This window comes from Arachis duranensis, chromosome 5 (genome assembly GCF_000817695.3).
Source record: "Arachis duranensis cultivar V14167 chromosome 5, aradu.V14167.gnm2.J7QH, whole genome shotgun sequence".
In the NCBI taxonomy this organism is placed as follows: domain Eukaryota; kingdom Viridiplantae; phylum Streptophyta; class Magnoliopsida; order Fabales; family Fabaceae; genus Arachis; species Arachis duranensis.
Window position 1 is genome coordinate 105,569,513 of NC_029776.3, and position 25,035 is coordinate 105,594,547.

General features: G+C 32.3%; 2 protein-coding genes across 3 annotated transcripts; both read left to right on the top strand.

The window, feature by feature from the left end:
- Positions 1-8,911: 8,911 nt before the first annotated feature.
- On the top strand, positions 8,912-12,748 carry LOC110281422 (receptor-like protein EIX2). Its single transcript, XM_052261480.1, has 2 exons — positions 8,912-12,354; positions 12,478-12,748. Exon 1 carries the CDS (start codon positions 9,011-9,013, stop codon positions 12,281-12,283), a length of 3,273 nt encoding a protein of 1,090 aa, XP_052117440.1. The 5' UTR covers positions 8,912-9,010; the 3' UTR covers positions 12,284-12,354; positions 12,478-12,748.
- Positions 12,749-18,001: 5,253 nt separating this feature from the next.
- Positions 18,002-23,679, top strand: LOC107491083 (SPX domain-containing membrane protein At4g22990). 2 transcript variants are annotated; one of them, XM_016111846.3, is made up of 11 exons: positions 18,002-18,172; positions 19,147-19,205; positions 19,316-19,436; positions 19,912-20,223; positions 20,324-20,428; positions 20,528-20,982; positions 21,146-21,456; positions 21,613-21,788; positions 22,068-22,258; positions 22,492-22,625; positions 23,141-23,679. In XM_016111846.3, exons 2-11 carry the CDS (start codon positions 19,153-19,155, stop codon positions 23,377-23,379), a joined length of 2,097 nt encoding a protein of 698 aa, XP_015967332.1. In that variant the 5' UTR covers positions 18,002-18,172; positions 19,147-19,152; the 3' UTR covers positions 23,380-23,679. The 2 variants fall into 2 exon arrangements, with proteins under 2 accessions (XP_015967332.1, XP_052117441.1); XM_052261481.1 differs by lacking the exon at positions 18,002-18,172 and adding an exon at positions 18,749-19,028.
- Positions 23,680-25,035: the final 1,356 nt, after the last annotated feature.

Genomic DNA, 25,035 nt, shown 5'->3' on the forward strand with positions numbered 1-25,035 from the left:
ATTAGTAATGAGGTAATGCATGCATGGTTTGATTAGAGTAGTATATGATCGAGATTCCTTGCTAATGATAGTAGCTTTTACTCTTTCAATTTGTATCTGGATTTGGATATGGATTTTCATCATTTCATGTGATGTAATGATCTAGGGCTTGAGTGGCGTTAATCATTTTCTTTTCAGTTCTAATGTGCAATGCTTAATGAACAATTCCACTTTAGTTTTTCTTCTAGATAATTAACACCAACATGCAGTTTTAATTTTGGCATAATTAGGAAATTACGATTCCAGGAGCGAACTGTTATATTGGAATATTTGATTTTAGCTATAGTCAAAATTTTCAACAACGGAATCAACATGTGGCTGATCTGTGTTTAAAAAATGTCGTTCTCTTAAATAGCGGAGAATTGCAGCATCTCAGGTACCTGAATCTCAGTTCAAATGATATTTTGATACAATCATATCCCTGAATTCTTTGCTAGCTATAGTTTTGGATTTTGGGAAGTGCATTTGATTGCATACCATTTATTTCACATTCGCTCTTGCATATGCCTAAGCCACAAGAACTCTGTTTTTCCTCTGTTTTAGATGCCTACTTCTTCTGCTTCCTTGCATTCATCATTGCTTCCCAGCTGTGACCGCACCCAACAAACCCACAATTCTTTTTTTCAATTCACAGTTGTTGTATCTAAAACACGCGGTGTTATATATTGAACACATTTGAGCCCTTATTAGAACCAAGAAACCTCAAAGCAAATTCCGAAGGTTCATGCGTATTCATTGGTCCCACACCACCAGTTTTCTACGTGGGACCTTTACTTGCAACAAAAACAAAATCACAAACATACACGTGTTGTGCATCAGGATGAATCGTTGTTTTGGAAGCATGGGTATGTACGTTATCAAAAGAACAGTCACATTCGCTCTTGCATATGCCTAATTCACAAGAACTCTTTTTAGTGCGTTATGTGGTACCTATAATTTTACTATGACTATGGTGGCTATAAGGAAATTGCCAATTAGATGTGAACACTTTGGCTTTTATAAGATGCTTGGATTTTGAGTTACTGTGGATTAAACATGGTAAAAAGGCTAATAATTACAGTAAACATTTTAAACTGGAATTTAAGGGAAACAATTTTTTATGTTAGAAAAATAAATAGAAAATAGATGTTATCACATCATCCATGGATGCTGAAGTATTACATGAGTTAAGGTTATCTGGGTTTGGGGGAAGGCCGATCATTATAGCAAGCATTGGCATTCACATCGCGTTGTCTCTGATCCGCCGCGAGAAGAGGAAAAGTGGAAAACCGATGGTTTGGATGCGCCGTTGAGATTGCAGGAAAATGTCGGAAACTTTTTTCAGCAGTACTCGTCGTCAAAGAAGATAGATGTCAGAGGCAGGCTAGCATTGATCGGCGAAGACAGAGCAATTTGTGACTGGATAAGAGGATTTTATCGATTATGTGTGTTTTACTTACATTTGTGTGCATTTGTGTCGAAAGAATTTGGGCACATGTGCATGGTACGCCAGCAGATAAAGTTTCAAGGTGATGTGCTTAGATGTAGTTGTTCTGTCTGGTATAATTTTCCATCGATATGTTTTGAGAGATCTATGCAAAATATTTGTGTAAAAAAGACGCCTTTTACCGTATTCCATGAGTTGACCCAATATTTGTGTTTAATTTAGTTAATAACTGTAACTATATACTATTTTTTGTAGTGCAAAATTTGTTGGCACAAAATGTATATGGTGAATTGGAACTAGATTATTTGTATGAATTGCTTTCCATAGTAATTGAGCCAAACGTCTTCAAGCAGGCATATATTTGGTTCTCTAATGCGGTAATGGTAATGCCTAGTTGATGCAATTACTTTTCAACATTTTTTCCAATGAAGAAGACACAGATTAGTGAAGATCTGTTGACTCGAGCCCATGAACTATGGGGATTGCTACTTAATTTTTGTCCTTATGCAAATGATACTCACCAAAATTTTGCAAGTCTCTCTGATTTTCTTGTTTCTTTTCTTAAAAAGCAGCCCTCCATGCATGAAATATTTTTTCATGGCATTACAAGTTACACCTCTCTTGCATACAACTGGTGACCTGTGAGCTTTCGGTGATTATATTTCTAATATTTTGTTTAACTGAATTTCTTTGTAAACGTTCCTGAACATTGTCTAGGTTCTTGTGAATCAGAACAAAGCTGTACTTATTCTTAAAAAGAGCAAGTCAAATTGCCATGCAGTATGTGATTCTGAATTAGAATTTGGTGTGCAACCTGCATATTCTAAGAAAGCTGCTACCAGAAACATTAAGTCTTTGGTATCTTGTGCAAGACAGTTGCTTTCTATTTTGTCAGATTTATTTATTACTTCACAGCCTGAGATGTACTTTTCTTTGAAGGTCAGGCAATATATCTTATTTGACTTATTTTCCCACACTTCTGCTTATGTTCTTTTGTCCTATAAAATGCATGACTTATTTGTTCACACAATAATTTATTAACAGTACTCTAGCTGAGCCTCTTAAATTAATTTTGGAGAAATTTTGGTTTGAGCAGTACTCTGGAGCCATTTCGTATCTTACTTTTGTTATCCCTTACATTGGTTTGTGACTTGTCATGATTCCTTCTATTTGTCTCTTGCATCATTATTTGTTTCATGTAACGAGAAAAAAGTACAGTGTTGGGTTATTTGAATTTTAATTTAATCTCTTTTTTATTAGGGAGCCACTGGGTGCCTGGCTTCTATCACTGATTCCTCTGTGACCAAGGAGATGTTTCTCTCTTTTCTTGATAAGTTTATGCTGCGAGTGGCAGTGGAGGTTAGATAGCAAACTCGGCAAAATGGAGAATTATTCTAAGAGGTGAATTTAGTGCTTGATTTATACATGTATTTTGTATCAATGATGATGATATAGTGCCCGTCAATGATTCGTCTTTTATACATATATTTTGTATCAATGATGATGATATACTACTTTTGGTAGGTCTATTGGGTATGAAATTCTTCTACTAATCTGGTCTTTTCTTGCCTTTATTGCTTATCTTCTTTCGATAATTCTCATATCCATAATATTTAATGTGCTGGAATTCAGTTCTAAATTATAACTTTTTGGAAAAGTATATGAAACAAGAGCTGGCTAAAAACTAAACAAAACCACGTTAATTTATATTATTAATTAATTTTAAATTTTTTAAATTTAAAATTTAAAAAATTTAAAATTGATTAACTAAACCTAATTGAAACCTATAAAACCCTTCCTCTTCTCTCTCATGTTAACCTACCCGCTTCTAACAATCACATAAACAGACCTCTCTCATCGTCAGACCCTTTCCGTCTCCCCACCGCGACCCACTTTTCTGATTGCTTCTGCTTCTATTTTGTAGCAGTGAACATAACATTCCGAAACACAACAGGATCAAGCAAGCACCAAGCAGTTGCCCTTGGAAGCGGAGCCGACTTATCAGCCTTCTACATGTGCAGCTTCGAGGTCTACCAAGACACACTCTACGCCCATTCCATGCGTCAATTCTACAGCGACTGCCACATTTATGGCACCGTTGATTTTATTTTCGATAACGCCGCCGTAGTCTTCCAAAATTACAACATCTTGTCCGCCTCCCTATGACCGGCCAATTCAACTCAATTACCGCACAAGGCAGAATCGACCCCAACCAAACTACCGGTATCTCCATACACAACGCAACGATTCGACCCGCTGACGATTTGGCCCCTCGCGTTGGTGGTGTGAAAACGTACTTTGGTAGGCCGTGGATAGGGGTGGCAAGCGGGGAAGCCCGCCCCGCCCTGTTTAATTAGGCGGTCCTAGAATCCTAGTTCGCCCCGTCTAACTGTGGGTTGGCGGGCTAAGCCCGCCAAAGCTCCTTTTTTTTTACTATTAACTACTAAGTAATATATATAATTTCACAACCATATTAATAAATTTATAATTTCTAATGGCATAAAAAATTATATTTTTTATATTCACAAACATTAAAGTCTTTGTAATTATAAATATCTAATAAATATAATTATAAACCAAATTTTCATTCAAAATATAAGTATAAATATTCTCTCCAAAGCAAAATAAACATAATCCAAAACATAATTATAAATATTGTCTCCAAAATAACATAAACATAATTTAAAACACTCAATTTTTATCTTCATACTCTTGTAAGTTAGGTTGGGGGAAGTTAGGTTATAGGAAAAAAATTGCAAAAATACCCCTCACTAAAAAAAACCTTAGCCCGGCGGGGAAGCCCGCCCCGCCCCGCCAAAGCCCGCCAAAACCCGCGGTTTAAGCGGTGCGGGTTAGGCGGGCTTTTGCTATTTGGCGGTCCCGATTTTCCAGCCCAGCCCTGCCTTTTTTGGCGGGTACGCGGGCCGGCCCGGCGGGTTTAGGCCCGTTTGCCACCCCTAGCCGTGGAAGCAATATTCGAGAACGGTTTTATAAAAAAATATAAAAAAAAACATTCATTTAATATGAAAAAATAAAATCTTAATACTTAACAAAAGAAATATTCAGTTATATTTTAGCAAAAATAATTAAATATCTATAAAATTTTAAAAAAAAATATGAAATTCTTAAAGAAATAGATACATTCACATTTGCAATATCAAAAAATTCGAAAAACATATAAAAGAACATCCATTTAGTATGAAAAAGAAACATTCTGATACTTAACAAAAGAAACATCCATATGTATTAACTCGTAAAAATTTTGAATTCACCAAAAGTATTTTGACTAATTTTTTGCTAATACCCTTTTGATTTCCTAGCATTGTTCTAACTTTTTTTATAATATTTATCTTCCTTGATAATGCTTTTTTATTGTTTAGCCTAAATAAAAGGCTATGGAATCTCCGTTTTGTTTAGTTGCAACTCTTATCTACAGCTACTTTGATTCAACCATTATTCCTTATCTTTTGAGTTTAAAGAGCTTATCCAAAATAGTTTAATATCTGAATTTTTTTTCGTTAATTAATTATTTTAATTTTTATTTTATAATTGCAAATCAATGTAGTTATTTTCACATCCGTTGTTTAATTTTGGCACTATATTATTATAATATATATCATTATAAATATTTTTTTAATTATTTTTTATATAATTATGCAGGATGATTTTAAGGATGTTGATGAAGATTAAGCTATTTATTAAAAGATATTTATGTAGGATATAATATTTTAGTTTTTTATAGTTTATTAGTGGTAAACTCTAAGTAGTCTTATGTATATTTTGATATGAATATATTTAATTTAGTGTGAAATGTATGAATATTTAAAATTATATTCATTCCAATACTTTTGATACATTATAAATATATTTTATTGAAAGATTATTTTTATTATTTAAAAAAATCATTTAGTACTATAATATATTTATTTTTATTTTATAATATTTAAATAATTTAATTAAAAAAAACATTACAAGACCATTAAAAAAAAGAGTTTCAGACAAAAAAGATATCATAAAAAGTATTTTCCTCTTTTTTTTAAAAAATTTTTTCCCTCTTGCTTGTAAATTGAATTTTTTTTAAGTCATATATTGTAAATTTAATTATCTATTATCTTCATCTAAAGAAAAAAACAAAAAAACAAAACAATCCAAGACTTTTTTTTTCTCTGATTTTTACTAATTTTTGTCCGTAAGTCTTGTATTTTTCATATTTTTGTTGGCCTGGTACAGAGCCAACATTATGAAGCCCAATTTTCAGTACTCAATTTTTCATTTTGTCTTTACAGTAACATTCCAAAAGTTATCTACTTACCATTTCTCGCCACTAATTACCTTTCATAATCCTTCAATCAAGTGTGACACATCTGTTGGTGAATCAATACTTAGTCACCACTAGATACCATTAACTGTGCCACCAGAAAACTGATGACCACTCTTTTTTCCCCTGTTTTGAACATCTACAACTATTCGGTGTAACAAATGGTCGAACCCGAATGTTTCTTTTAAGCTCTTAATTGGTTTTTTACTAATTTAATAATTTTATTTGTTAGATGATCTCATTTTTAACTATTTATTTTTCACTTAAAATTTCTTTTAGAATCAAGCGTTCGTAATTATAAAAAAGAAAATCTTAGTATGAATTTTGGAGTGATTATAGGACACACAATCCCCACACTAGAGCTAGGGGTGGAAACAGGCCAGGCCAGGCCAGGCTTTGCTCTTAACAGGCCTGGCCTGTTATACAGTTAATTGGCCTGAGCTTGGCCTGCAGCCTGTTACAGACTCTTTATAAAGTACTAGGCCTGGCCTGTTGTTCAACCTGGCCTGGCCTGAAGCCTGTTAAAAGGCCTGATAATTTTTTTTTACAAAAAGAGCCTGGACCTGGCCTATTAACGTATTAAGGCTTTTAAAAGAGCCTGGGCCTGTACCTATTTTATAACAGGCCAGGCCAGGCCAGGCTAAACACAGGCCAGGCTGCAGGCCCCTGGCAGGCCGCCTGGCCTTTTTCCACCCCTAACTAGAGCTATGCAAACGAATACTCACTTATTAAATAGATCTCTCGTTCGAATCCCTGCTATCCATCTCCAAAACCTACACCATTGAAGCCATAATCATTTACTTCTTCTTCCATGCATTCATCATTGCTTCCCAGCATGCATGCTACTTCAATTCACTTGTTGTGGTTCATCACTTGCCCACCATAGACAAGATCTTAAACACAACTCAATGATAATATCCATCACCTTATTGCATCCAAAAACCTACAATTCTTTTCTTCAATTCGCAGTTGTTGCATCCAAAACATGCGGTGTTATAGTGAACACATATGAGGACTTATTAGAACCAAGACGCCTCAAAGCAATTTCCGAAGGTTCATGCATACTCATTTTATGGGAAATTACCATTTATAAGGCACTGAAATAATCACCTAGGCTACGTTTGTTTATAGAGACAGGACACTCAGACAAAGACACAGAAACACATTTATAAAAACGGCGCATTGAAACACAGAAACACAGAATTGTGTTTGACAGAGGAAACATGGACAGAGACTATGGGTGTTTATGACCCGGCCCGGTCCGAAGACCCAGTCCGGCTCCAAACTTTTTAGGGATTAATTTGGTGTAATTTCACTGGGTTTAAGGTCGGATAAGGGTCTCAAAAATTGACTCGGTCATTATTTTGGGTCGGGTCCAGGACATAGCTCGGATCACCCGAACTCGGCCCGGTCATCATACACAATTAATATTTTGTGTTATTAGCGATGGATGATGGCTATTCTTATGTGGAATTAAGTATTGTAAACCTTAATATTTTGTGTTATTAGTCATTATAAGACTATAAGTTAATGTTTTATGTTTAAAATGCATAAGACTTTAGACTAATGCATAATATTGTGTTATTTGTATTGATTTAAATATTTGGTGTTATTAGACAATATTAGTATTAATTGTGGTTATGCTTTAATTTTAGGGAAGGGTTTGTTCTTATTATATTTTTCTAAGTGAATTTTACCTTGTCAAATAATGGTTGGAGTCTTCGAAATTTGGATATTTTCACATGCTAACTTATAAGAAGGTAATGTTAACGGCCCAGTTTTCACCCAATATAATCGTGGCCCAAAAGTGTGTAGGTTTCATCAGATCTAGGGGCTGGGTTCGGGTCTAACAAATAGGCCCAATATATATTTCGGGTTGGGTCTGGGTCACATCAAACCCGATTTCACCTGGTCCATGAACACCCCTAACAGAGACAATGTGTCCAAAGACATTGAATAGTTAGTGTATTTTGTGTCCATCCTGACAGGAATGACACAGAAATACTAACAATAGGTACAACTTATTTTTCATTTTTTCTTTCATTATTCTTATTAATTTTTCATAATTATATTTTTCATCTCAAATTTTTTAAATGAAAAAAAAGAGAATAAATTGAATTTTTATAATTTGTTTTAGTTTATCACCAAACAAAATACAAGAACACAATTTTATTTCTCTGTCCTTCAACCTGTCTTAGTTTCAGTGTCTTGTTCTATCATGTTCTCAGCAACAAACGCGGCCCTAATTAACTACGATTAAGTATGTGTGCCGCTAATAATTATTTTGAAATAGCACTTGATACTATATATAGTCACACATTGGATAAATAACAATACAAAGTTGTAGAGAAATCATGTTGTACCAAGTATAATTTTTTATGAAATATAAAAAAAAAGAGTCAATTTTTTTTATTTGATTTTGATAAATCCAAGTATAAATTATAGAAAAGAAAATCTTAGTATAAATTATTTGATTTATAATATAAAATACATAAGAATAGAATAATATTTTAATAAATAAAATTAATTAATGTCAAATAATGAAATAAATATGACAATGTTTTTAGAAAATACATTAATAATGGTATTAAATTTATTATTAATTAAGAGATAATGCTAATTAATATTATTAGATGAGGAAGGATAATAAAAAAATAAATTTAAAATTCTATAAAAATTATAATTTGGTATAAGAATTTATGTGACAATCAAATAAGTAGAAGAGATGCTACTTTTTAGTGGCAAAAAATATAAGTATTAACTTTTATACAGATATAAACAAAATAGAAGAGAGTTCAAATATTTTTAAGTCAAATTAGATATAGAATTCATCCATAATTTTCATCTTATTTTTTTACTTGTGGAGCTAATAGAAGTAATAGGAAATGGTAAAATTATTCAAATAATAATGACACTTTCTTTACAAGGATATTGGCTATCAACAATCATATCGTGGAAAATGGTGTCATTGAATTCAAAGTGGGGGGTGAAACACGGTAGAAAGATAATTTGATGACTTTGAATCGTGCATGTAAAACGCCATGAATACTAGTAGATGAAAAGTTTGACTTAAAGATGAGTGCCAACAATATGATGCTTGTACTTTTCATTTAGTGGGACATGATAGTAATAGTAATTCATAGCAAAGAATAGAGGTCCTCTACTATATATTGGATCCATATATGGTGCTATAACAGGCACATTCTTGAGTTCATACTTCACTTGTGATGAGCGTAGTCATGATGAGGATGAATAATCTGATTCTGATTGAAGTTGTTTTACTCTTTATTACGCTGGACCTTCTTCTTGTTTGTGCTACTGCAACAGGAGGAGCGGTGAAGTGCGCAGAGCGGGAGAGGCAAGCACTGCTGCATTTCAAGGCCGCCATGGTTGATGACTACGGCATTCTCTCTTCGTGGAAGGGTCGTGATTGCTGCCATTGGAACGGTGTTCGCTGCAGCAACCTCACTGCCCATGTTATCAGTCTCGACCTTCACGGTGACGTCATCGAAAATGAATATTCCGACTTAGAACGATTTTTGAGAGGTAAGATTCCCAGCTCGTTAGTGGAATTGCAGCACCTCAGGTACTTGAACCTCAGTTTCAATCGTTTTGAAGATTACCATATCCCTGAATTCTTTGGTAACCTCACCAGCTTGAGGTATCTTGATTTGTCATCTTGTCGCTTTGGTGGAAGAATTCCAACTCAATTTGGATCTCTTCCTCATTTAACATACTTGGATCTTAATTTCAATGACTTAGAGGGTTCAATCCCTTATCAACTTGGAAATCTGTCCAAGTTGGAGTATCTTAATCTCGATGTAAATGATTTCCAAGGAACAATACCATCTCAACTTGGGAACCTTTCAAGCTTGCACGAGCTTTACCTTGACGGTACACGTGGTTCTCTCAAAATGAATGATGATGGACAATGGTTATCCACTCTTACCTTAACCAATCTTGACTTGACCTCTATATTGAATCTCAACAATTCCTATAACTGGATACAAGCCATCAGTAATATCTCCACACTAACAGAACTCAGCCTAATCGATTGTGCACTTTCAGATCATTTTATCTCTTCACAAACACTAAGACTTTCCAACTTCAAATTTCCTAATTCTCTTTCCAGCTTGGATCTTTCTTATAACACCTTCACTCCTTCTCTGTTATTCCAATGGTTGTCCAATGTCACTTCCAACCTTGTTGAACTTGCCCTTGATTCCAGCCTCTTAGAGGGTTCCACACCTGCCACATCAAATCATTTTGACATCACAATGCAATCACTTGAGCGGCTTGACATATCTCATTATCAAATCACGGCCAGGGATTTCAAATCCTTTGCGAATATATGCACCTTATCTTCTTTGTGGGTGTTTGATAGCGAGTTGACTGAAGATTTGGAATCAATTCTTCATAATCTCTCAGCTGGCTGTGTCACTCACTCACTTCAAGAGTTGTATTTGGGCTATAAACAGATGACTGGCTCAATACCTGATGACCTTTCAATATTCCCATTTTTAAAAGAGTTGGACCTTTCGGGTAATCAGTTAAGAGGGAAAATACCTGACAATATCAGGTTGCCATCTCAGTTAAAGGCTTTGTCCATCAGTTCCAACTCTATACAAGGTGGAATTCCAAAGTCCTTTGGAAATATATGTAGTCTCGAATCATTAGACTTGTCCCACAACACTTTGACGGCAGAGCTTCCAGTTGCAATGCAACACTTGTCTGGATGCTCAAGTCTCAAGTACTTGGATCTCAGAAATAACCAATTCAACGGAACCTTGCCTGACATCTCAATTTTCCCATCTTTAACACATTTATATTTGTCTGAAAATAAGCTAAATGGGAAGGTTCCTGAAGGAATTCAATTTCCATCACAGTTGGAAACATTGACCATGAACTCAAACTCTTTGGAAGGGGTGATCACAAACTCTCAGTTTCATAATTTGTCTAAGTTGAAGGTCTTGGGCTTATCTGGCAACTCATTTGTTTTGGAAATTAATCGTGACTGGATTCCACCTTTTCAGTTGCAAGCGATAATGTTGCAGCATTGTAAATTGGGTCCCTATTTTCCAAAATGGTTGAAGACACAGAGAAGATTAATGCAGCTTGATATTTCCAATGCTGGCATTTCGGATATCACTCCAAGTTGGTTTTGGGCTCTATCAACAAGGCTAGTGAGCATGAACATTTCATACAATAATCTCAGCGGTGTGATTCCAGATTTTCCATTAAGATTTACAGAATACCCTTCCATATCTCTAGCTGCAAATCAATTCGAAGGCTCAATCCCGCTTTTTTTACGAAATGCTGTGTCCCTGGATCTATCCAACAATAAATTTTCAGACTTGACTTCATTTCTATGTGCCAATAATTCAGCTGAAAGATTAGGCCAATTGGATATTTCAAACAATTATATATCTGGCCAAATCCCTGATTGTTGGGGTAATTTTAAATCATTAGCCTATATAGATTTAAGTAACAATAATTTCTCTGGAAAAGTTCCTAATTCAATAGGACTAGTTCTTCAGCTTCGTGTATTGATGTTGAGAAACAATAGCTTGACGGGGGAGCTTCCTTTCTCGATGAAGCATTGCAAAAATTTAGAGATGCTGGATGCAGGAGAGAACAAATTATCAGGAATCATTCCTTCTTGGATTGGAAGCAGCTTACAACAACTGCAAATGTTAAGCTTGCGGAAAAATCACTTTTTTGGAAGTATACCATTATCTCTATGTTCTCTAAATGGCATTCGTTTCTTGGATCTCTCGGTTAATCATCTGTGGGGCCCAATTCCCAAATGTTTCATTAACTTCACTGCAATGACCACCCAAGAAAGGTTCTTAACGGATTCCAATTATTATCATTCTTATATTGTCAACCGCACTCGTGGAAGGAATGTGTATAATTATGATATAATTGCTTTGTTGATGTGGAAAGGTGTAGAACACATATTTGAGAATGATGAGCTGCTTCTAAAAGGTATTGATCTCTCAAGTAATCACTTGTCAGGAGACATTCCATCAGAACTTGAGAATTTGGTGGAGCTAGTTTCATTGAATTTATCAAGAAATAACTTGACAGGAAAAATTCCTTCAAGAATTGGAAGGTTGTTATCATTGGAGTCTCTTGATTTGTCAAGAAACCATTTATTTGGCTCCATTCCTTCTAGTCTTGCACAAATTAATTTTCTCTCTGTGTTGGATCTATCACGTAATAATTTGTCTGGACAAATTCCAACTGGCACACAATTGCAGAGTTTCAATGCCTCAAGCTACGAAGAAAATCAAGGTCTTTGTGGGCTACCTCTTGAAAAGCTGTGTTTTGTAAAAGAACGGCATCAAGAATCTGTGGTTAAAAGCCAAGATGAGAATGATGGTTTTATTCAAGCATTCTTTGCAAGCATGGGATTGGATTCTTTGTCGGATTCTGGGGGATCTTTGGCACTATCCTCTTCAATCGCTCATGGAGACATGCTTACTTCCGATTCTTGAACAACATAACAGAAAAAGTTATGCCAAGGTGACAACGGTGGTGATAAATGCAGCAACTACTAGCTTGATTGGTAATACCTTCTTTTTTATTTATTTCAAGTTGATCTTATTTCTTCAATTTTTGTTGATATGAGATATTGTTCAACCTATGGACTTTGAATGATGTTAATGGTTTCTTATCTTTTCACTGATAGCGGACCGGAGACCATGTGCCGACATCATTCTAGTCAGGAAGCAAATAATGCAGAAGTACTACTTTCAAGCGATCGATAAAACTAAGTCGTTCATGAAGTGAGTGTGGGAAATTTTAAAAGTAAATTAAATATGAGCTGTGTATTTGTAACTAAGTACTAGTGAGTGTTACTTATAGATTATCAGTTTGTATTTGTGAATTGTAACTACCAGTTACCAATCAGTATTGTAATGTATTTGGTTTAGACAAGAGAATATGATATCTATTTTATATTTTTCATGGGATAACGGTCATCAAATCATTTTTGCATGGCAATGAATTTTCTTGAGAAGCTTGACTAACAGTTCAATATGGCTTAACTGAATTCAGCTAAGTAGGAAGATGGGAAGATGTTAAGCAATCGTTGTTTCCGATGCATCACAGTCATAACATTTATCTCACATTCGCTCTTTGCATATACCTAAGCCACAAGAACTCTGTTTTTCCCCTGTTTTAGATGCCTACTTCTTCTGCTTCCATGCATTCATCATTGCTTCCCAGCTGTGACCGTACCCAACAAACCTACAATTCTTTTTTTCAATTTGCAGTTGTTGCATCCAAAACACGCGGTGTTATATATTGAGCACATTTGAGGCCTTATTAGAACCAAGAAACCTCAAAGCAAATTCCGAAGGTTCATGCGTACTCATTGGTCCAACACCACCAGTTTTCTACGTGGGACCTTTACTTGCAACAAAAACAAAATCACAAACATACACGTGTTGTGCATGATGTGAATCACGAGTGCAACCTAGTAAAAGTGTTGTCTTTGTTGTTTTGGAAGCATGTGTATGTATGTTATCAAAAGAACAGTTACATGAAATGGCCTTTGAGTTGGAGAGAAGTGGTCAAAGGCGTTAGGGATAAGACAGAGTCGGATTAGAAGCAAACCAAAAAGCTGCAGTTTTGGGTGAAGATGGATCTTCTCTCATTTTGCATTCACCAGCAATCTCAATCATTTAATCCAGAAAAAGTAAGAGACGTATATTTTGTTATGGATCTTACAAAAAAATATTATATATTTAGGTAAAGTATATTTTTTTATTTTAAAAATATTTTTAAATTTTATCTTTAAAATTTTTATTTGTATCAAATATATTCTTGACAATAAAATTTTTAAAAAATTTAAAACTAATCCAGTAATAATAATGCATAGTAATTATATCCGATTTACTTATACTAAAAGTTATTCTTGTGAAATTATTACTCATTAATTTTAATTTTTTTGAAAAATCAGATATTTGATGCAATCCAAAAATTTTAAAAATAGAAAATATATTTTATTGTATATTTTTTTGTGGCCACTACTTAAAATGTGAATAATTTAATTAAATATCTATTTTGAACTCGGCTATATTATCTTCATGTAAGTAGTTTCTTTTTATTTTTTTATCGAACAAGTCGAATATGTAATAATTTGCATGTAATGGACAGAAATATCTTTTATATATATTTGAGTTGGGTGATGCATGATTCATGAAATTGGACAAAGAAGCCGCCGAATATTATTTTTGTTAGCCGCAGTAATTAAGATTCTAATATCAATTATCAATTGATCAATCCATCCAACCGCAGCAAAGTCGCTTGTAACATGTATATATGTAAATACGCTAAATTATGTTGATATTGAATACTTTGCATAAGAAAACATGCACTTATGTTTATTTGTGTATTCATATCAATGTCGTAAATCCATGTGCTAGTTTATAATAAACATAGTTGAGGCTAGCTAATTTTCTATAAATTAAAAATGTATTATCAAATATATATATTATTAGTCTTCAAAACGAAGTGATATGTTTATTTTAATGTGTATTTAAAAAAAAAGAAACGTGATTGGATATTTTTAAATAGTTGTCGTCATCAGCACCAGCATCATGATAAAAATGGAAGATATTTAGTGTCCTCTATTATTATTATTTGAGGTGCGATCGGGGATGATGCATGATTTTTAATTGATTAGTTCTTAATTCGTTGATTATTATTATTAGACATTATTGATGAAATAGGACAACGATCCGACGGATACCATCTTGGATAGTTGTATTTAAGTATAATCTAAGATCAGATTTGATCGATCCAACATCACAAATTGATTGATACATATATATTAAGTGAGTATATGACAACATTATTAATATGCTAGCTACCACTACGGTAAGTACACGGCTTAAGTCGCTGTTCAAATCAATAATAACGTGATGTGCTATTTAATATGCCAAACATGCCATATGCTATAACTATATACATTATCAGGTTTCTTAAAGTTAGCTCTTTATATTTTTTTATTAAATTAAATCTGGCTCATATAAAGCATTAATTAGGTCCTATGAAATGAGTATTTGATTTAAGGTTGTTAGTAATAAAAAAAAATTAAATAATTTATTTTAATAAATATATTAAAAATTTTATATTTTTTATAAAAAATTTTAATTAATAATTTTATTATGTGTTTTATGTGTTAAGAATATATATTAAAATCTTTGACTTAAATTTGAATTAAACTAAAGAAAAAAAACGTGATTGAATGTTAATTAGTGAATTATAGTCAGCAGCTGCATGATGATAAAAAGGAAAGTTATATTGAACAAAACAAATTTCAATTTTGTAATCTGCACCACATTCATTAACTTTAAACGTGTGGCTGTTACATTGGGTAGCATGGTAGGTATTGTTTCTGTGGTGCCAATTGACCATCCTAGCCTTAGATACTCTCAAGAGTCAAAACTTTTAATAATGAAATGATCATATCATACCAGTTCCATAATAACAATACAGTGACTTCACCTGGAGATTTAGGCTGCCTCTGAAACAGGAATTGAGATGGAGAAATTGAAATTAAGAGACAGAAATTATAAGATAAATTAAATTAAGTTTTTATATTATATTTAGTATAAAATATATTAAATTAAATTATATCTTATTATAATATTTGGTTTACAATAAATATAAAAATTCAGAAATATATTTAAAATTTAAAAATTATATCAGAGTATTTTTGAAAAAAAAATACTACAAAAATTTTAATCTCTATTTACTTAATACTAAATTTCAATCTTTCAATCTCATTCCCCTAATCAAACACTACCTTAGTGTTAGAAATCAAAAAAGACAAGTTTCACTGTTTTTCGTTGAAATTGATGAATTTAATCTCATCCACAATTTTGTCAGAGGGATTATTCATCAAAATTTGATAACACCTTAATTAAGTGTTAGGTCAAAGTTACAATTGGAATAAAAATAGCTGGAGGCTCATCAAGTTTTGCTGCTGTTTCTACATTTGATCGTTACGGTTCAAGGTAATTAAGCTTCCTCTCCATTCTCTATTTTTCTTTTAAAAATAAATAAAATAAAATAAATTTCAGCTGCATAGTTGCTTTAGTTGATGTGTTATATGTATCTTTATTTCAATTTTGAGTGCCCTTTTTTTGTGATTTAATCCAATTATCATATAATGGATTTGATGTTTGATCTGCACAATACTGCACTGCATGTGACTCTTTCACTTTACAATTCACAGTGATATATTGCTATTTGCACTTGCCCTGGAATGTATATACTTACACGGCTACAAATTAGAGATCCAAAATTATTATTTAAAGTAATACTCTTTTTATAAATCAAATCCAATAAAATTAAATAATAAAATCTAAAATAATATTAATTAGTTGAAAACTACCATTAGGCATTTTTCTGTAATTAATTTCAAAAATAATAAATAAATCAATACAATTAAATATTCTTTAAATTTATTTATTAAACAGTTTTTTGTGACACTAATTAAAAAAATTAAAATAAACACATTCAAATAGATTTCATATTTTTTATTTAAAATATAAATTTAAAAAATAATTTAAGTAAAACTAAAATTTAACAGTTTAATTTTAAATCCTAAAACATCTTAAAACACCCCTTAAATATCTCAAAATACGGTTTCACTCTATTAAACCTTTTTCTCGCTTGTAAAATCTAAATTTGCATCGCCTCACACTCCTCCCCATTGCCGCCTTCCCCTGATCCGCGCTCCTTCCCGCCTACGCTCCTCTCCGTCCTGCGTTCTTCCCCGTCTCGCGCTCCTCCTATTTTTGTCGCGCTCCAATTCTCTACTGGAATTTGGAATTTAGATGTATAACATATTTTTTATTATCTCCTTACCTTTTCTAATTAAAGATTCTATCTTACTAATATATATTTTTATTTGTATTTAAAAAAAAAAATTTATTTTTGTAAGAATAACTTTGAAGTTATCATAACTAAATAAATATAGTATCTCATATCTTTACACTTAATGCTACATATTTTTTTATAATTTTTGATAATTTTAGATGTGTTTATAAAATATTTAGTTTGTTATTTATTGTTTTAGATGTGTTTACTTAATTTTACCAAAAAAATTATACTATTTGTATTTTTTAATGTGTTTTAAAATACTTTATTTATTATTTATTATTTTAGATGTGTACTTAATAATATTTAATAAAAAAATAATTTTATAAAGCCAAGTGCATATAAGAAAATAGTGGTCTGTATTTAATTAGTTTGGATTATATTTTTTTAAATTATATTTTTAATGTATCAAGATAAAATAACTAACAAGAATTTAATAATGTAAAAAGTTTAAAAATAGAAAAAATTAAGGGATATAAAATTTAAATTAAATCTCAATAGACAAGGCTTGCTAAAAAATCGGAAAATTAGTGATTAAAAAATTATTATAATTAAATGATTAAATTTAACATGTAATCATTTTTACATTTTTTAAACTGTATAAGATGTTCTATACAAGGCATTATATTTTTGAATTTTTTGTCGAATGTATTATGTAGAAGAATACGAAAAAAAAAATAGAACTTATTTCTTTTGAATGGTAATTTATCTGCAACTTACTTTTCTAAATTTTAAAATATATGATTTAAACTTTTTAAAATGATCAAATAATATTTAAAAATTAAATTGTTTAACACTTTAACTTTCTTTTCAAACCCTAATTATTTTTTAATGAAAATTTATTTTTTAAGAAAAATAGAAAAACATATTTTTTTTTATACTATATATTTTAAATATTTAGAGAATAAAGTCATAGCAGAAACAATCTAATCTAGAGAGATAAATATCAACTTTTTCATAGAGATTATTGGATTAACTGTTAAGATAGAGTTAAGACTAACTAATACTTAGTTTTGAATGGATAATTAGAATTAACAAAGAAGCTAAATGAGTGGCAAGCAAAGAACTGAAGATTTGAAAGGCTTAGAGAATAGACTTACATGTGATGTGTTCACAGCTTCATATCGTAAAAGACAAAACATAACATGGCGGCTACATTGCCAACACATAAAACCACCTTCTTCCTTTCCTTTTTTATAAAATTTTCCATCTTTTTAGTGTTTCACAAAATCTTCTTTCTTTTCATATTTTCTTCTCCTCTCTCTCAATCATTTTTCCTCTTTTTTCCTTCCTTTTCTTCTTTTGCTCCTGAATGATTAGACTTATATAAATCGTTGCTGCGCATTAATTTGTTCTGTTCATGTCAAACTGATTGCGCTCGTTACATTTGCTCTCTTCTGTTTGGTTGTTGAGAATCCTCTGGAATCAAAGCAGAGAAAACAAAAAAGACCACTCTTTCTGTTCCCGAGCTAGAAACAGCTGAAACTTCGGTATGTTTGTTAGATTCAATTCCGAAGCTTTAAAATTTTGATATGGGTTCTGCTTGAATCTTTATACTGTGGTTCTTGGTATTTAAACATTCACCCATAGTAGCATTTTGTTTAGGCATGAATATTGAATTCATACTTTGGACGTTGGAGAAAAAAAAATATTTTTTTTAATTTTAAATTTGTTATTACGGTAGTTGGATTCAAACATGTTGTGGCATTTGAGCATTTCATTCTATTGACTTTTGGCTTTTGCAAGTGGTTAATACTTAATTTAATACTTGTTTACTTAATTCAAGTTGATTCTGAAAGAGAGATTTAAAAAAAAAAAAACTTCGAGAGCATTATCATTCTTAAATTCACTTGCCTGCTGCGCCTTAATTTCTTCTGTTCATATCAAACTGATTGATAAAAAACCATTTTTCTGTTCCTGAACTAGAAACAGCTGAAATCTTTGTTAGATTCAATTTCAAGTTTTAAAATTTTGAAATGGGTTCTGTTTGAATTTTTTGGTATGTTTGTTAAATATTCACGAAAATAGCGTTTTGTTTAGGCATGAATATTGAATATCAAAGTTGTTGCGCAGGTTTTGGATGTTGGAAAAAAAAAAGGCTTTTTTATTTTTATTTTTAATTACTGGAGTTGGATTCAAACATGTTCAGGGAACTTTGGCTTTTGCAAGGGATTGATAGTTAATACTTGTTTGCTTAATTCAAGTTGTTTCTCGTGAAGAACTTTTTTTTCCCAAAAAAACACACACATACTTTTGAGAGCTTTATAATTGTATTAGGTTGTCCAAAATCGATTCAGATTAGTTACATTCTATTGAATTATCGATATTTACGGTTTAATCTCGAAGGTAAATACATCGTTGTGGTTAGTCTTGTTGCAATTTGTATAGTGTTGGATGAACCAAGCTAGACACTTATAAATATTATAAGTTTCACTCTCGTTGAATACAATGTCTTCTGTTGCAGAGAAAGATGGTTGCCTTTGGAAAGAAGTTGAAAGACAGACAAATTCAAGAATGGCAGGGGTATGTATGTCTCTGCCTATGTGTTGAGGGTTGAAAATTTTCAACTTGGATATATCTGTTCTGCTCTATAAGGATACTTTGGGTTCATAAGTTTGATAATCTTGTTGCAGATATTATATAAACTACAAACTCATGAAGAAGCGAGTAAGGCAATATGCTCAGCAAATTCAACTCGGAACACAAGATCGCCGCCATGTGCTCAAGGATTTCTCCCGAATGCTAGATAATCAGGTTTCTGTTGTTTTCATTTGCATTACTGCCTATGGTCAACTTAGATTCTAGTTGGTTTAATTTCTCTGTTGGTCCCTATAGTTTTATGGAATTTTCAATTAGGTTCTTATACCATATAAGATTTTGTAATTAAGTTCCTACCGTGACAAAAATGTTTAAATTAACGGAATATTTTGTTAAACTATATAGAATATTCAGTCAAGTGTTAAGCATATTCGTTTTGCTTAATAGAATATTCCGTTAATTATAGCGTTTTTATCACGGTAGGGATTTAATTACAAAATTTGATATGATATAGGAACTCAGTCGAAAAGAAAAAAAAGTATAGGGACCTAATTGAAAATTCAGTAAAACTATAGGGACTGACAGAGTAATTAAGCCATTCTAGTTGCGATGTGATTGTTCGAGTAGAATGTGATGATTCTAGTTGTGCGTTAACATTGGTTTCAATCACTCTCTAAATGTTACAAATCAGATTGAGAAGATTGTCCTTTTCCTTTTGGAGCAACAAGGGATTTTGGCAAGCAGGATATCGAAGCTTGGAGAGCAGCATGATGCTCTTCTGCAGGAACCTGAAATACATAAAATGTCTGAACTGCGAGAAGCTTATAGAGAAGTGGGACAAGACCTATTAAAGCTTCTTTTCTTTGTTGAGATGAATGCTATTGGTTTGCGCAAGATATTGAAGAAGTTTGACAAACGTTTTGGCTATAGATTCACTGATTATTATGTTAAAACTCGTGCGAATCATCCTTACTCTCAGCTGCAACAAGTGTTCAAGCATGTGGTAATATGTTTAATTCGAAACGAGTCTTCACTTGGACTGTCACGTAAATAAATACAGAACTTTGTGAATGGCCATTGACTGATGCATTTGAAATTTGTAGGGAATAGGAGCTGTTGTGGGAGCCTTATCTCGTAATCTTCATGAACTTCAGAACCGTCAAGGGAGCTATTTATCAATTTATGATCAACCTACCCTTCCTCTCCAGGTTCCACATTTTAATTTGAACCAACACTTGCTTTGTTTTAGCTGGCTTTGGAGCATCATAAGGTTGTTGATTATCATATTTACTTTGTCTTTCATGCAGGATCCTGTCATTGATTCAATAAAAGCAGCGGTTGACAGGTTAACTAACTCAACAAACTTCCTTAACTTTTTGGGGCAACATGCTCTGATTATGCAAGAAGAGCTGCCAACCCCTACGGAGGAACATGTTGATGATGAAAGATACCATTTCATGTCTCTTATCCTGAACTTGGCAAACACATTTTTGTATATGGTCAATACATATATTATTGTCCCTACAGCAGATGACTACTCTATGAGCCTTGGGGCTGCACCAACAGTTTGTGGTATTGTAATTGGGGCGATGGCTGTTGCTCAGGTGTTCTCTTCGGTATATTTTAGTGCGTGGTCAAATAGATCATACTTCAGACCTCTTGTCTTCAGTAGCATAACTCTCTTTCTTGGAAATATCCTGTATGCATTGGCATACGATGCTCGTTCGTTATGGATTCTCTTGATTGGTCGTGTGTTCTGTGGGTAAGTAGTCTTCTATTCCTGAATTTTCGCATGCCATGATTTTGATGGTACTTGCAAATAATGTTGTGTGTTTGAGTTGATTAGTACATATTCTGTTTACCATCTTATTAGGAATATTATGAGGTATCTTTTCTTGCTGATAAACACTTGGTTATTATTACAGATTGGGTTCTGCCAGAGCCGTTAATAGGCGTTATATCAGTGACTGTGTGCCTCTCAAAATCCGGATGCAAGCATCGGCTGCTTTCGTTAGTGCCAGCGCTCTTGGCATGGCTTGTGGTCCTGCATTAGCTGGCATATTGCAGACAGATTTTAAGATTTACAAGCTTACATTTAATCAAAATACGTTGCCCGGTTGGGTTATGGGTGTTGCTTGGCTGATATATCTCATATGGTTGTGGATCACTTTCAAGGAACCTTCTCATGAACCCGTAGAGAATGAGGATCACGTGAATAATCATCAACCAAATGATGGTACTAACTGAACTTATACTGCATCAATTTGTTGCTACATGTTCAGAATGAGTGATAGTAGGCTCACTCATTTTTCTTTGCAAATATGGATTCTTTTCCACTTATTTTGTTGAGCCTCAACATGTTAATATAATATGACATGCTTTTCTCATGTAGAAGTGAACAATGCACTTGAACAAGGCCTAAAACAGCCATTGCTGATTACTTCGGATGATAAGGGAGATGAAGAAGCCGATCAAGATTATGATGATAGTGAAGAAGCTTCAGAAGAATCTCGTCTACCAGCGACTTCAATTCGGTCTGCATACAGACTGCTCACTCCATCTGTGAAGGTTTGTGCACAACTAACTGTCTCCCAAATAGTATGAATTCCTATTAGCTGCTGAGGATTTCATTACATGTAGAAGTTTCAGTTCATAGTGAATGTTAAGACGGAAAAAACTAATTCATTCACCTGAATACTCTGAACTGATTATGATATGTCATTGCTTATTTCATTCAATGTGATCTTTCTCTTTTTTTTTGTAGTAAATTCCAATGGCAAATGATCATTTAGATAAAATATTGGAGTATCAGATATTTAACCTACCGAATTTGTTTAACATTTTCAGGTTCAGTTATTGATATATTTTATGCTCAAATATGTAATGGAGATTTTACTATCGGAATCTAGTGTGATCACAACATACTACTTTAACTGGTCAACAAGCAGAGTTGCACTTTTTCTCGCATGCCTCGGATTGACTGTTCTTCCTGTAAACATTGTTGTTGGAAGCTATATAAGCAACATGTTTGAGGACAGGTATTGATAATTTATGCTCTAGTTGGATTAAGAAAGATGCATGTAAGTTGATAGTAACACATATTTCTTCTTCAACATGAAGAAGAAGTGAAGGAAATTGAAACCATTTTATATATTAGATTGAGATCCTCACTTACACCATCTTTTGTGAGATCATTCAGAACCATGATATTGTTCAAAATTCTCCTCTTGCATCTAAGTGATCGGATTCGAATTTTATTTATCTGTTTCAGGCAAATTCTGTTGGTATCGGAAATTATGGTTTGCATTGGTGTACTCCTTAGCTTCCATTTGATTATTCCATACTCCGTGCCACAATACATATGTTCTGGCCTCCTTTTGTTTGTTTCGGCAGAAGTACTTGAAGGTAAGATAATAAGATCTGATATTTTGCTGCACTATTTATGATTGTCGAAAGTCGACAAAATTATATTTCTCCTGACCCTATGCTGATGTGGGATGCTTGTGTACTAGGCTATCGACTATACTACGTGTATACCAAAATTAGCTTCCAGTATAAAATACATGTCGGAATACAAATGCACATTGAAAATAAATTAAACCACACATGTATTTATACACAAATACATTTGTGGCTGATTTTGGTGAACGAATAGCATTTTTGTTATGTATGCTACACATGGAATATGTCAAATAATTTCTTGTATATAGACATAATTTGTATCAAGAAACATTTACATTTCGGATGCACCAATTTTCTCAATCCAACAATTATTGGATGGAGGGAGTAATATTATCTTAATGTATTGGTATAATTTAGTATTAAAGGATGCTTGATGCTTGATTTAAGCTGATGTAAATTGTTTTTAGTTTTTGTTTTTCCTAATAATAACATAATCGTCTTACTGTCATTTGTTCCAGGTGTCAACTTGTCACTGCTTTCGCGAGTTATGTCCTCAAGGCTTTCTCGTGGAACCTACAACGGAGGGCTCTTGTCGACCGAGGCTGGAACAATTGCGAGAGTTATAGCAGACGCAACCATCACCCTGGCCGGTTACTTGGGTGAGAGTAATCTCCTTAATGTCACACTGCTTCCTTCACTCTTCATTTCCATAGCCTCCATCTTAGCAACATGCTATACCTACAATTCATTATATTAGTTTATGTTCCTGAGTTTCTCTGAGGCTGAGATGGTAAGAGTAGAATGCTCTTCAACATGACCTCACTTATTATCTGTCATTCTTTGTCTCCAGTCCATAATTTTGATTAGTTAAGTGATTGTGGCTACATAAGGTAGAAGTAGTAGCTAGTCTTTCATTATGTAGGGTGACAAAATGTGAATTATTGGCCGAATAGATTCCTTAATTGTCACTAATTTTTCTGTGATAATTAACTTGGTTTAATTTTCTTAGATGTTCTAAACTAAATAATATGTTGCGCCATGGTGTGCTTTTTTTTTTCCTTTTCCAAATTTAGTTTTAATAGACTGAACTAACATCTTGGTTGCATTCGACTAATTTCTACTGAACTAAGAAAGTTCGTTTATGTATGTATATATGTTTATACATCCGCTAAGCTTAAATAGTTAAATGTACTCATAAAGTTACAGCGTCATAAGTGTTAAATTACTGCTTGAAACAACTTTGGCATGGAGGTCAACCTTATGCATAACGTTTTGCATATTCCATTGACTATGGGCGTTTGCATTATAGTTTGGATTGATTTTGAATAAAAAATTCATTCGATTCGAACACTTTATAAATCTTATACGGTGCGGTTTAGATTGAAGGATTGTTTTCAAAAAATTTTATACGGTCCAATTTTAAATAGTTTGGATTGGATTTATTTGTGATTTTGTAAATTAGAAAAATTAAATATATATAATAAGTTTTAACAATATCTTAAAAAATTAATATAATAATAGAAATAAAATTATAAATTAGTTAAAATAAATAAATAAATTTTATTTTGAATATAAAATATTTATTAAATAATAATAATACATAAATAATAAAAAATATATAATAAAATTAAACAAATTATAAGTAAAATTGTAAATATAATAAAATAATAATATTATAATATATTGTACGGTTTGAATTGAATTTGATCTATGTACCTTGTAAAAAATAGAATCTAATCAAATTTAAATTAGTACCATTTTAATATATTTTTTATTTGAATTAAATTAGACGAATGGTTTAATTTAGATTGGTTTTAAATTTGGTTGACACCCAATTAGATACAACTACAGAAAGAAGAGGAGAATTAGGATTTAAAATTTTTAAAATTTAATAATAATAATAATAATAATAATAATAATTTAATTTTTTTATAATAGAAATATTATAGTTATTTTTATAAAAAAAATATTAATTTAGATCGATTCAAAAAATAATTTATTGATTTTTTAACTAAATCAATTTATCTAATATAATTTTAATAAAAATAATACGATGTAATCAATTATATATATTAAATTTAATTATTAAAAAATATCTTAAAAAACGTTTTAAGGGATGAGTGGCTCCGTTCTAAAAAGCCTTTGAAAAACATAACATCATGCATTCGTATCATTACCCATATGCCATGACGTCACAATCGTTTTCTACAAACAATTCTTTTGGCCACTTGTCTCTTTTTTTTCTGTTAATCTTTCCCAAATGGCCAAAACATGTCAATTGACTTAAACCAAAGCTAAGGATGCCCAACATTGTCTAACTTCATTTCTACCCTTCTTCACATTTCACCATAATATATAATCAATTCCTTCCTAAATATTATTATTATTATTATTATTATCTATTAAAATTAAC

Coding starts and splice junctions, on each gene's coding strand:
- LOC110281422 (XM_052261480.1), top strand. CDS start 9,011: ATGAGCGTAGTCATGATGAGGATGAATAATCTGATTCTGATTGAAGTT.
- LOC107491083 (XM_016111846.3), top strand. CDS start 19,153: ATGGTTGCCTTTGGAAAGAAGTTGAAAGACAGACAAATTCAAGAATGG. Junction 19,206..19,315: donor CAAATTCAAGAATGGCAGGG/GTATGTATGTCT, acceptor ATCTTGTTGCAG/ATATTATATAAACTACAAAC. Junction 22,626..23,140: donor TTCGGCAGAAGTACTTGAAG/GTAAGATAATAA, acceptor CATTTGTTCCAG/GTGTCAACTTGTCACTGCTT.